General features: G+C 46.5%; 1 protein-coding gene across 4 annotated transcripts in view; it reads right to left on the reverse strand.

The window, feature by feature from the left end:
- zhx3a (zinc fingers and homeoboxes 3a) overlaps positions 1–13,039 on the reverse strand; it is a 46,433-nt gene that overhangs the window by 1,799 nt on the left and 31,595 nt on the right. Inside the window, exons 1-2 of one of the 4 annotated variants that reach the window (XM_061069097.1) lie at positions 11,363–11,417; positions 212–3,113 (exon numbers count right to left, since the gene is read on the reverse strand). In XM_061069097.1, coding sequence (XP_060925080.1) covers positions 212–2,913 — 2,702 coding nt within the window. In that variant the 5' untranslated portion in view covers positions 2,914–3,113; positions 11,363–11,417. Of the gene's footprint in view, positions 1–211; positions 3,114–9,818; positions 9,853–11,173; positions 11,418–13,039 lie in introns of those variants that run through there. The other 3 variants (XM_061069095.1, XM_061069098.1, XM_061069096.1) reach the window with 3 other exon arrangements.

The following is a 13,039-nucleotide window of genomic DNA, read 5'->3' on the forward strand; positions in this document are numbered from 1 at the left end:
CACTTCTCCTGCCTCCTTTTTACTGTACATCACGCAGCAGCCACTACAAACAAGCTGTCACGCTTTCATCGCTCCACCTTGCTTTCGCGGCTTCTTTGATTGATAAACAGCCCTAAGCTTGTACAATATCATAAGACACTTGAATGAGAAGTGTATCTCACTTCACAGGCGTTTATCTCACTTTGTAATTCAAGCACAGTGACTGTAGTACCTGGCCTGATTGCCATCAGTCTGTTGTTCGATGAGCGACTGACTGGCCACTGGCTGCTGGTGGTCGTCTGCTCTCTCTGACCAGGGATCCTCTAGGACTTCTGGCGGCGCCGACTCCTCAGCTGGGCCTTGCTCTCCGCCCCCCTCCGACCCCATCAGCCCGAGCAGCGGTGAGTATGAATCCTGCCACACAACCTGCTGCCCTGAGTTCAGTCCTGCTTCTCCTTCAAGGTGCTTGTTCGTGTCTTTCTCAATAAATTTCTTTTTGGCTGCTTGGGGGTCCTTCGGAGATTCAGCTCTGCTGTCTCCGTGGGCCCTTGCCCCCTCCTCCGACTCCCCTGGAAGTTGCTGAAAGGTCTCCAGCCACTTCAGCTGCCCATTCTTGTGGCTGTACCTACAGTCGCTGAACCAGCGCACCACCTCTGACTTGGGAAGGCCCGTCTGGACGCTTAAGTCCTCATACTGCTGACTGCCGGGCCAGCGGGTGTTGGAGAAAACACCTCGGAGGATATTCAGCTGCTGGGGGGTCTTGTTGCCCCAGGGTGGGGAGAAGGACGGCTGAGAGGCGGTCACTTCGGCTGCCTCGGAATTGTGTTCTCGATGTACAATCTCAGATGTGGTCTCGGACTCGTTCATCATCAGCCTCTTGAAGTTGATCTTGATGGGGTCGACTTTCAGCCCTGGGCAGCCTCGCTCCACAGCAAACGGATCCTCATCCTTAATGAGCTGCTTTAAGATTGACATGCCTTTTACTGGAAAGTCCTTGTTGCATTTGCCCTCATCTAAAATGGATGACATGCTTTTTGTAATGACAGTGGTGCTGGTGCTTTCAGTTGGGGATTTGCTGGCGTGGTTTAGGTTCGGTACACTGTCATTACTGGTAGTACTGGGATATTCACTGCTAATACTGTTGTTAGACTTGTGGATGTTGTGGTTGGGTTTGTCGTCGTGCTTTGTGGTGTGAGCCGGCTCCTGTGGACTGATGGCGCCGCTGCTGTGACTGTTATTGGTGACGCTGGATTTGCTGGTGTTGGTGATGATTGCGTGACTCTCGGTGCTGTTCGAAGCTTCCGATCGAATTGGTAAACCGTTGCTTTTGAGATTTGGTTTGCCGTTAGTGTCGGCAACACGGCGCTCATCATTATTGCTAATGTTGGCAGAGCAAGCGGCAATGCTGTTGATGCTGTTTGTGGGGCTGCTGTTATGCACCGTTTTCCTGGTGACAGTCTCAACACCGTTACTACTGCTAGAATAGCTGCTGATGCTGCTGCTACTACTGCAACTACTGCTGCTACTGCTGCTTCGACTGCTGCTGGTGCTACCCACAAACCCACCGTTTCCAGCCATGTCCAGGCTGACGCCATTGCTCTTGACTGTCTCCACAGTGGGCTGGGTATTCTTTGTCAGTACCTGTGTTGTTCTGACTGTGGGTGGAAACTTTGGGGGGACGATTGGAGTAGAATACGAGACCCTGGTGACATTGGGGTTGGTTGACATGCTGGCCTGTGATGCCAGGAGTCCGAGAGGCCTTGTTTTTATACTGCCATAGGGAACTTTGGGCATCTGATAGTTTGGTCCTTTTGAGCCTGGCTGGGCGTGGACAGTGTGGTGAGTTACAATGTGATTGACGTGCCGTTGCACAGTTGGCTGCTTCTGAGGCGCTCCCCCTTGGAACACGGTGTTGAACATCTTCCTCCGGGCCTCCTCGATCTCTTCGGGAGACCAGCTTATGCCTTGCTTAAGCCTCTGGGCAGTAAACCACAGTTTGATCTGCTCCTCTGGGAACTCCGAGACCACTGTCAGGTAGCAGAGCTCAGCTTTGGTGGGGTAAGGGAACTTGCCAAAGGATGTCTTGAGAAAGCTGCTGGTGTCCATAGCAGCATCGTAGGTGGGGATGCTGCTGAGTGGGATCATCACCTTTGGAAGGTCTTTATTGGGGGAGGAGTAAAGGGAGGGAGTGTGCTGGTGAAAGACTTGGTTGGGCACTGTCTTCTTAATAACGTGAGCGACAGATGTCCTCGGCATAGCTGGGGCGCTAGAAACACTTCGAGCCCCGTTTTGGAGTTCAGGCACATTTGTCAGCATGCTGGGGTCTACATCCTTCCCAGAGTCAATCTTCCGTACCTCCACGGTGTGAGAAACCACAATCCTTTTGTGCTCCCCCTTGGCTTTCATCATCTTTGCAATAGGTGTTTTGGTGAGGGAGATCCCAGATTCTCTGTAGTCTTCTCCGCTTTCCGTGAACAGACTTTGTTCCACAGTTGTTACTCCGTCCCTCTTGTTAACATTTAGGGAGGCAGTGACCAAGCCCTCCATTATCTTAGGGTGAGCAGTGGCGTTATGCAGAGCCAGACCCTCGAAGCGGACGACTGACAACCCACAGTTCAGGCAGTAGAAGGTGGGCTGGGCCCTGAAGTCTGAGTGGCAGTTGTGCATGTGATCCAAAAAGTAGTTAAGATCTCTGGATTCAAAACGACAAGTTGGGCAGCTGTACGTGCCTCCTTTTTGCATCTCGCTGCCACTGTCAGATTTGGAGGAGCTGTGAGAAAAATGGCCAGACTCTCCTCCAGAGATGCTGAGTATGCTGTCCTCTGGGATTGTTGGTAGGAGTTCTGGTAGCGAGCCCAGTATGATTTCCTCACGCACATGTTTGGATTTGGATGGTATCATGCAGGGTACAGTGGATTTCCTCTTGCTGGCCATCGTGCAGCGTGGTGTCGATGGAAGAGTGAGTGGTGATTGGTTGTCCGGTATGATGAGAGCAGAGGGTGGGTGGATAGTGGAGAGGGTTGAATGGAGTTTAGTGTCATGGACCAGCCACTATGAGATCACAGTGTTGCTTCATGCCTTCTGCCACTTCAGGACTCCTGTCACATGGACGAGTTTAACAGCTCCCAGGGAACCTGTGAGGAAAGAGGACAAAAAAAGAGATGTGACTCTCTCAGCCCATATTTTATTTAGTCAAAAAGAAATGAGAGTACGACACAGTAAGAACATGGAAAACATGGCGATACAAATTGTATAAAAAGATCTTTAACACCATGCGAATGATGGACAGAATCCTACAAATGGAAGGTATATTTAAATCGTGTTTTCTATTTTAAACCCTGAAATATTTATAGATAATCCAGCAGCAGGATGCAGAGGAAGCAAATAGCCCCACACAGAGTAATAAGTGTAGGTGGGAATTCAGTGTAATCAGTGTAGGTGGTATTTATCAGTAATTACAGCATTGAGGTAGGACTCCAGGGCTTTTTCTTTTCAAAGAGCCGTACGATCTATGCTTTCAGTCAGAATGAAGGTTACATAAAATTACTGCATAGATAGAGGTGGCAAATTTCAGTCTTGACATATTATTTTAATAAATAAAGAGTTCATCAACAAGGTTATTATCAATATTTAAAAATTACATTGGGCTGATACCGAAACCCCCCGTCGCCATGAAATATATAAAAAGGAGAGCAAAGAAAAAGGCTTTTAATTGGCTTCCGCTTTCTTTCACACACACACACACACACACACACACACACACACACACACACACACACACACACACACACACACACACACAAACCTTCAAATCAATGCAGGCTGTCTGTGTTCTTGTTATTTACTAGGATTTACAGACTGGTGTCTAGCTGTCACTTTTTATGAATTCAGAGAAAAAGGAGCATAATAATCAACAGAGCCAGAAACGACCATCTAATCTCGACAATATTTGTTCTTTCCCTTCCCTGCTGCCATAGGTTTGGCTCCTCTAATTACTGATGGCATGCATCCACTGAATTATTTTTAGCAAATCCTCAAGATGCGCAAAAAAATTAAACGTGTAAGAAGCACTTATATTAAAGCTAATGTGATGGCGTGTACAGTGAATGTGATGTGCCGAATATGAATCAGGGATAGGATCTTTTTGGCAGATACCACTTGCCTCCCTACAGGAATAACCACTAAATAAATATTATTCACAGACAACTATAGCTTTTTGGAGAGATTTTGAGTGGGATGCACTTCACCTCTCCACACTGATAGTGAGCTGGATAACCTGAGCAGCTGTTTCACATTGTAATACCGACCACAAATATGCAAAAATGTCCACGTAGGTTTGCGGTTTGTTTGCAAAAATGTTGTAAGCGTAGATATTGTTATTTTAAAGGATTTTACAGGGGGAAAAGGTAAATACAAAATTAAATTTTTAAATGTTTTTTGTCATTTTTGCAAGTGAATAACTACTTTTCTACCACTCGGTTATGAGCCATATGTTTTACATTGAACATTACAGTGTGTCTTCATGTACCTAAGGACTGAAACATCCCCATGAGGTCAGGGAGGGTAACTACAAACCCATCTGAAGCCACTTACAAGCTGCCGACTCAAACAGCCTCATTCTACATTTGCTCAACAAGCAGCATGATGTCACATGCGTGCAAATAATCACAGTACACAGATCACTGGGCGCTCAAATCCATTAGCAAACCACATCCAAAGGCTTCTCCCATCCTATAACGCTGCCTTCATACGGATGGATTGAATTTGCAGCCTTCAACATGTCTCCTTGTTCCTCTCTGCGTTATGTAAAGAGAAAAGAAACATGGCTCTGCTCCCTCACAAAGCCACAAATATTTAACAGAGTGTGAGAAAAGACAAAGGATACACTCCCATCAGTGTTTCATTAGCGATGCAGCTGCTTTAAATCCCTATCTGAACACTAAAAAGTACAGAACATGTAAAACAAATGATGAGGGAAAAAAAATCTCTAAGTAGACTGGACCCTCTGCCCTCTGTATGAACTTGTGTGACACCCCCACCCCCACCCCCACGCACACACACACAGTTTCTGTATATCACATCTGAGACTAGAGAAACATGGATGTGTCAGTCATCCTCTGTCCACGTCACTCGTTACCTTCTCATGCAAACTTGTGCTCTGGGGAAAAATAAAACACACCATATCATCCAAACCCAGCCCTCTGTTGAAATCCAGCATACCTTAACATCACCTTCTGCCGTTGGTTGATATAAGGAAAACGGTTTCAAACACTTTCAACATGTTTTTTTTGTTGTGCTACGTTTACACATACCGAAAAGCACTTTGACAGACTTTGGTTTTACTGCTTCCACATGTGTGTTCACCACGGCCGGCTGGACGGTAAATAAAAGATGAACCTGTTCCAGAATTAAAACCTTCAAACTACTGCCCCAGCAGCACTGATCCCAGACTGTGACCTCCTCCTCTTAACCATACCTGTTTTTCATTCCTCCTGCTTTTTCCCGACAGAAAGAACTCAAATAAAACAAAACAAACAGCAAAAAAACTAGGTCACCAGCATCTTATGCAGTAATCCCGGTTCACTGCATCCAGACGTGGGCATGTGCTGTATGTTCTGCCGCCAGAGAGGTCATGATATCCTCTGACGGCACACTCGATTAACCCCTGGTGAGGACACCGCGTTCATTGAGTTTGTTCCACTGAACCAGGGATTTAGACAGTCAGCAACAGAGGGATGTAGTCATGCACATCTCAAACATCTGTGTGAGAGAAGTCACAATGTTATAGAACTTTGTGGAAAACAAAAATCTGGGCAGGCCTCGGTTTCCCTGCGGTGAAGTGGTTAATTTTGTTTGTCCCACAAACAGCACACTGGATGCCAAGACGCTTTAGAAAATTAAGTGATGGAGAAGGTAATTCGACTGTGACTGGTGGAGCAGCACCCGGAGGGGACGGCGGTATGCGACCAGGCAGACGCTGGCCTAGTACAGAAGCTCCCCCCCCTCCCCGAAAGAACACACATTCCACTTCCTGCATGAGAAAACCCAAGACAAGCCAAAAGTTGAGAAAGGTTACGTAAAGAATCAGGTCACCTATCAAAAGAATGGGCTGCTTTATCTGGCCAGTGAGACGTGCGATCAGACACAAGACAAGGGCTTCCCAGACAGGGAGCCAGTGAATGGTTCCCTCTGAAAAGCCCGGCCTTGCGTTTCAATGGCGGGTTAGACAACACTCAGACGATCACTGTCCCCGGTGCGTCGTATGTTCTCGCACTAGCACTGGGGGGGGGAGTCTTTTCATCTCGGCGGACCAGGGGAGTTGTATCTGAAGTGAGGGAAAGTGGCAGAGCGCTCAGAAGTGCTTTCCGAACACCCACGCTCAGCGCATGCGGAGGGGCCCTGCTCCACAAACTAAGACCCGCATTCGAACCATTCAACTTCTGGAAAACAAGCGTTTCAAAACAAATGGGATTAGACTGGGTTTCAATTCTGATGGCGCTTTATACGTTCTGCCTGATTTAATAGCAGCGTTAAGATATACAGGAGGGCCTCCCTCATGCGCTCTCACACTGTCATTTCCATGACAATATTATATTTACATCTCATTAATATGTATTTAATTGAATTCTCTATACTTTAAAAATGGCAAACAGCTGAGTGGGCTGCTCCCATCTCCAGAAACCAATCGAAAATACGCAGCATGTATCCTCTTTCATCACCTCATAAACTGCTGCAGTAATTACAATATTACAACAGGGAAAAAAAACATGCCCGATCTACAACGAGCTGCTACCAGCAGGAAGAGAGGCGAGGCTGCAAAAAGAGGTTGCTCGACATTAAAATTGTATTCAAAACAGTCCAGTGATTCAGACACTCCCAGATCGTTGGGTCACCTACAGTTGACATCAGCAAACAGAGATTGGTGCTTTTTGTTGTGCCGCCTGTCACATGAACGAAAATGTGAAGGCTAGAGGAGGAAGGACAAAGGAAGACAAAACTCAGACATCTGGGACTGAAGTGAGAGGATGACTGATGATGATGACAGGCTGTGCTGTTTCAATATTCCTCCCCGCTGACACCTCATAGACACACACGTCTCCTCACACACTCCCTCCTCACACACTCCCTCCTCACCTCCGCAACATTTAGCACCTGCACCGTTCTGCAAATCTTTCTTTGAACTGAATAACTGACGAGGGTCTCTTGATGCGACAGTCGCAGAAGAGCTAAAAAAAAAAAAAAAAGAAGAAAAAGAGGCACGAATTCTTTCACTTATAACAATATTTATTTTGCGTGTAATTTGCTTTGACAGTGATCCGCGGCTGTCTTGCTTCAAAAGTCAGCCTCCAGCCCTGCTAAAAAAATTGGTGTCCACTGGGAGTTGGTGCTGAGACAGGGGGTGGTGGGTAGGGGGGGGGGGGACTCCTGACAGATACATTTGAATGACCCAAAAAAAAAAAAAAAAAAAATCTGTTCTGCAGGAACATTTTCTGCCAAATGTCCATTAAATAGATTAACGTCATGTGAGTGGATCAGCTGGACACCCAAATATAAGCCAGAGACAGAGAGCAATTACTGTCTTGCACAGAAAAGAGATTGAGAACAATGGCGCCTCATTTATAAGAGAAACGTGATCCAGTGCTGGGAGCCTTCAGACGGCTGACTGTCTAATTGCGATTGTTCTCTTTTCCTGCATGTCTCCTGTGTCCATCATGCTGCCACAGTGGACTAATGAGAGATGTGATCGTTTGACAGGAGGCTGGACATCTTTGTGTGTGTGGACGGCGGTGTACATTAATAAGTTTCATGCTCCAATGTTACGTGTGCAGAAAAACAATTCAGAGTCGTAAGGGTCATTAGCACGAAGCACTGTACCAGTCTCTACACTGTGTTCTCCACCCGGCCGGCGTGCAGAGACTTCAGTGTGGACGCTCTGTCTCCGCTGCCGGTTTGTGTTATTTTTTCCTACATGGGTGTGTTTGTGTGCGTATTTGTGTCTGAATGTCTGAGATGCAGGTGTTGTCAGCCGGCTCATCCTCCTCCTCACACACACACACACACACGCACACACACACACCTTACCTCCGTGACTGCAGTCTTGTCCACTGGGAGACTGGTCTGTGGTGCCACTCATGTGTTAACATTGCCATGGCAACCCCTTCTTCCCCTTGCCCACCTCGCCACACACACAGCAGAGTCACTCGCCCCCACACCCACTAACCTCTAGACACACACACACGCGCGCATATACACACACACTGAATTCCTTGGACTGCATCCGGTGCAGGACAAACTTAATCCACATGCCCTGCCAGCCATCTTTGAAAAGTCCATTCATGGTTCAAGTCTCTTTCAGCTAACTTTGGGTGAGGTCCGCAACAATAACTCGGCCGTCTTGTCTGGCGAGCAGTTTGTAGCGACGCTGTAATCCCTGCTCCGCTGTTCTCATGTGTTTTATAGCAGTTGATCAAAGGAGTATCGCAGCTGCACACGCTACAAATGACCTCCCGTCTTTGTTATTGACTTGTTAAATCAGTGCCGAGGCCCGAAGACCAATGATGTGCAGTGCAGACCCACTGCCCTCTCCTGTCTGTCTGAGCATCATTGTCGCACGGCCCTGTTTTGTGTTACAGCGAGCGCTAACTGTTGAAATGTAACATTGTTCTCCGTACGCTTCTATCTGTGCCACAGATGAATGACAGACAAATAAACCATGGTGCGCAGAGGAAAAAAACCTCTGAGTCATGCATCCTTTTACATCACTTTTGATGAATAACTTCTTCAGTTCTGTAGCCAAGACTACAGGCATTCATTTGGCAACTTAATGCGAAACGAAAGAAAGATGGCGGCTTACTGCACATTGTAGTGTCCATCCTAAAATGGCTGACATCACAGCCTCCTCTAACTCCCAAAGCCTGGCAAACGCCAGCTCCTGCTGACCAAATCTTTCTTGCATGGGACAGAGAAAGTGGCAGGGGCTCTTTCCCCACTAGCCTCAAGGTCCCCCCCCAGCCCCCCCATCAGTGCACAGGCGTTTTTCTTTTGGTTGGAACTGTGCAAACATGCTGCTTTAGGGGGTCTTTTGAGCGGTCTGGGCAAATGACAAAAGCAATAAGAAAAAGGGTGAAAGACCCAAATAAAAGTGAACCTGTATAGCCTGCCGTCCTTTTGCTGGGGTAAAATGGGGCTCGGCATTGTGTTCCGGGGGATTTTCTGTGAGGACCATGAGGTATGCTGCTTTCATGACTGCTTGTTTTTACAAAAAACGGCTGTAAAATAGATCTTGTTGGCACGATCGTCAATTTTCTTCTCTCAACTCAAGGAATGTTGCACACTCCATGTCAGCTAAATCTTGCAAATCATGCCCATATGACCTTCCTCGGTATTCTCTGGCAGGGGATTCATTCTGAGCTGAGGGAGGCACACACAAACATAACATCCACAAGGGCTGCAGTAAGAAACCGGAGCACCAAATCCCGAAAAGTACAGTACAGCAGGTTTGTGAGGGGCGGCATGAGCAGAGACTCAGCTCTGCAGAGGGGAGTGGGCACTCTTGGCCCACTACATTGTGCCTGTGTATACAAACACTCCGCTGTGGCCATAACGAAAACTGTGAGCTGTGCCTAATTGCAGGGAGTGAGGGATGAAAGGCAATATGCCTGGCCTCATTAGAGCAGTTCCGAGAAGGGAGATGGAAGAGCGTTCCCAGGGATCCACAAAGAGAATTGACATTCCCCAAGTGTAAGCGTCCTGCTGGAGTGAAAACCTCCACACACGCTGAACTCACTGGGCCAAGCTGAACTCCGGCTGCCGGAGCCGCACAGCGAGAGCTCATTTACCTTTGTTTTGCCGGTCATCACACACGCCTGCAAATCAACTATGGGAGAGAAGGAATTGCCCACTGGAGAGTGGACTGCACTCCCCACTTGGAGACACTGTCCACCTACTCCTGCAAGAAAAAAAACCTAAATTTCAGGAGTGCTGCACGTGACCTACATTATATGTAACAAGCTTATGTGGTTCAATAATTGAAATACATTTCCTTAAATTGCCAGTGATTCATCCTGGTCCTACCGGCTGCTTGAATAATTTCGGGGTGTTGTGGACACTGGAGCCACACATGATCCACTGAGGCAACATTAGTCAGCACAGAGGACCCTCCCCTATAAAGGCAGAGGAGGCACTTGGCATTCAAAGCGTGGCCAATATTTTATGCAAAGATATCAAATCTGACTGCGGAGGAACATTTCGAATACAACGCTGACTGATAATCCAAAGTTTTCAAAAATATCTGCGTTCCTGTGATAAGAGCAGCTCTCCTGACTGTACTGTATATGCCTCCGTGTGTGTGTGTGTGTGTGTGTTTGTGTGTGTGTGTGTGTGCGTGCGTATGTTTGTGTTTGTGTAAGAGTAGGGCAGCGGCACATGTTGGTAGGAGGAAGAGGAGGAAATGAAAGAAAAAGTCCAGTGCACAGAGACACGGGCCTACCTTTTTTTTCTGCTCAGGCAAAGGGGAAGAAATGTGTAGAGGGAGAAAGAGAGAGAGAGTGATCGATAAAGGGCAAACTGATAGTTCTCTGTGCAGTTTGAACATCTGTGGACTTTTCTTTCAACATCTGTCGACGAGGCTTTGCTGTACAAGCTCTGCGTTCACAAGTCTTACACAACTACACACAAAAAAAAAGCGCTCAGACTCGCGGCGAAACAACCGCGGTGCGTTGTGCAATAAAATAAAGCAGATACGCCACATTGTATAGGGCGAGAGAGAGAGAGAGAGAGAGAAAGAGAGAGAGAGAGAGAGAGAGAGGACGGAGGATCCTCTCTCCGCTGCTAAGTGTGACAAACCCCCGAGTGGACCCGTCTCCCTCCAGGCACACCGGGGCAGCACACCGCCTCGGAGCCGACGTGCCAAAGGCGATCTGCCACCCTATATAACCTTATGAATATTCCCAAAAAAAAAATCCTCCACCCCCCTCCTCCACCTACTGTCGCCATTTTATACATTGGCGACTTCATGTAAACTGCCTTGACTACAGCAGCAGCAGCAGCACATGAAACATTCAATATTCAATAGCGACGCGTAATTCCAAGCAACTTTACAGAGATCTCACACAACGCGAATAACGAGGCGTGTGTGCGCGTCAATTTTTGTTTTTTTTTTGTTTTTGTGTGAAGAGTGAAAATGTGTCCTTACCTCAGCAGTCGGCGGGCAAAAATGGAATCCGACATTAATATATAAATGAATAATATTGGATTAAGCTCCGATCGTTGCGCTTTGAGAAGAAGAGGAGTCGAGCAGGGGGTGGGAGCTCTCCTCAAGTGAACCCGGTGAACTGGCGTGAACCCGTCAGTGAGCACGGCAAGGTACATTACATTACATTACCTTTCCAACCCCGCTGCCACACTGTATGGAGACGGCAAAAACAACTATGGTCGGCGGCGCAGGACGAGGCAGCTCCAAAAAAAAAAAAAAAAAAAAAATTAAAGCGAGTGTATTTCCTATGAACACGTGATTCGGAGCGTCATCCAAAATCCAAAAGCCCTTTCATCTAAAATTTTGGAGAGGGGCGGGGATGCGATGAATGTGTGTGTGTGTGTGCGTGTGTGTAAAGGGGAGGAGGAGGAGGGAACGTATACTGAGCCCAGTGCACATTTGGGTATGTCGTTATAGGGGCTGAAGGCACATCGGGTTATACATAGTTACAATGGCGCCGGCAGCAGCCTGACTGTATTGTGTGTAGATTTGACACTTCAGTGATCGGCTCTTTCACTGAGCTTCATCACCCAAAAGGTCCGCTTAATTAGGTCACATGTCTTTCTCAATATAGATGGCTGCTCTCTTCTGACAAAAAAAAAGAAAAGAAAACTTGATGGGCTACTATGAATATTAATCGTTGTGGGAATTGTCGTTTAAAGCGCAGGCCTCTCAGCCCACCGGTTTAAAATAGACTTTTACGCACACGCGTAACGGTGCGAAGACCAATTTATGCAGATGTGCTGTACACGTAGCCTAGATGTTCATGTTCTTTTTTAATGTTTGAACATAAAATACTCATTCCTTTGATCGCATAACTATGTTTTTTTTCGGTTTTAATTATATAGGTGTAAAGTGTGTTTTAGGGCTGTGACCCTCACGACCTTGTTGGCCTTCATGTGCGTAAAAGCGCACAGGGAAAAGGCGCAAATTAGGCATCTTTAGAAAGAGGGACTAATATAAAAAGGGTAATATAATAATAATAAAGGATTCACTACAGCAATATATGTTTTTAAAGATATTAAGCAAATATAAAGACAACAAATATTGCAATAGAGTAACAGGAAGTGGGACAATATCCTGTATATTACATAAATTATAACATTCTCATAGTTGTAATGCGTATATAACTACCCTCCACTACCCTCCAGTATTATAGAGATACATGGATTTTCACTTCTTCTCACTTTGTCCTGACTGGATTCAGACGTTGCAAGTATCTGTGGTCGTGTACAGTCAGGAAAAACAAAGATTATCTATCAGGAAGATGAATCACTCAAACATTTAAAAAAATTCTGCAGAGGTGAGTCATGTAGTAGGGCAGGTTTCGGGTTTGGTACGTTTGATTTAAATACCTGTTTGTCTGGATCCATCCGGTAATACATGCAAATTTCAGCGGCCTGTCGTTTGAATGTATAACTATAAAGTGTTTTGTTTGTGAGACAGCGGTGTTGGTGGTGATTTGAGCTTTTGTCAGATTCAGGCAGACACTGCTCTTCAGTGGATTGTCCCATTATAGTTGCATTATAAAGCCAACAGGACATCACCGGAGTGGAGTGGCAGAGCAGAGGCTCCCAAAATAATGGAGAAAACATTTCTATTCGGATTTGTTTGAAGCAAGGTTGTAGGTTTACAGTTTCTTTGACATATGGAATAGTACGATGTAAATTTAGGCTAAACAGGTGTTGTTTCTACACAGTATCAGGATGTATCCTCCGTGAGGTGTCACCAGAGCTACTAAACAGATCGTCAGCATCCTTGGTTTTTCTGAATGAGCCTGCCCACTTAATGTAAAGTGCTACGTCA

The sequence above is a fragment of the Limanda limanda genome, chromosome 4 (genome assembly GCF_963576545.1).
Source record: "Limanda limanda chromosome 4, fLimLim1.1, whole genome shotgun sequence".
Lineage (NCBI taxonomy): Eukaryota > Metazoa > Chordata > Actinopteri > Pleuronectiformes > Pleuronectidae > Limanda > Limanda limanda.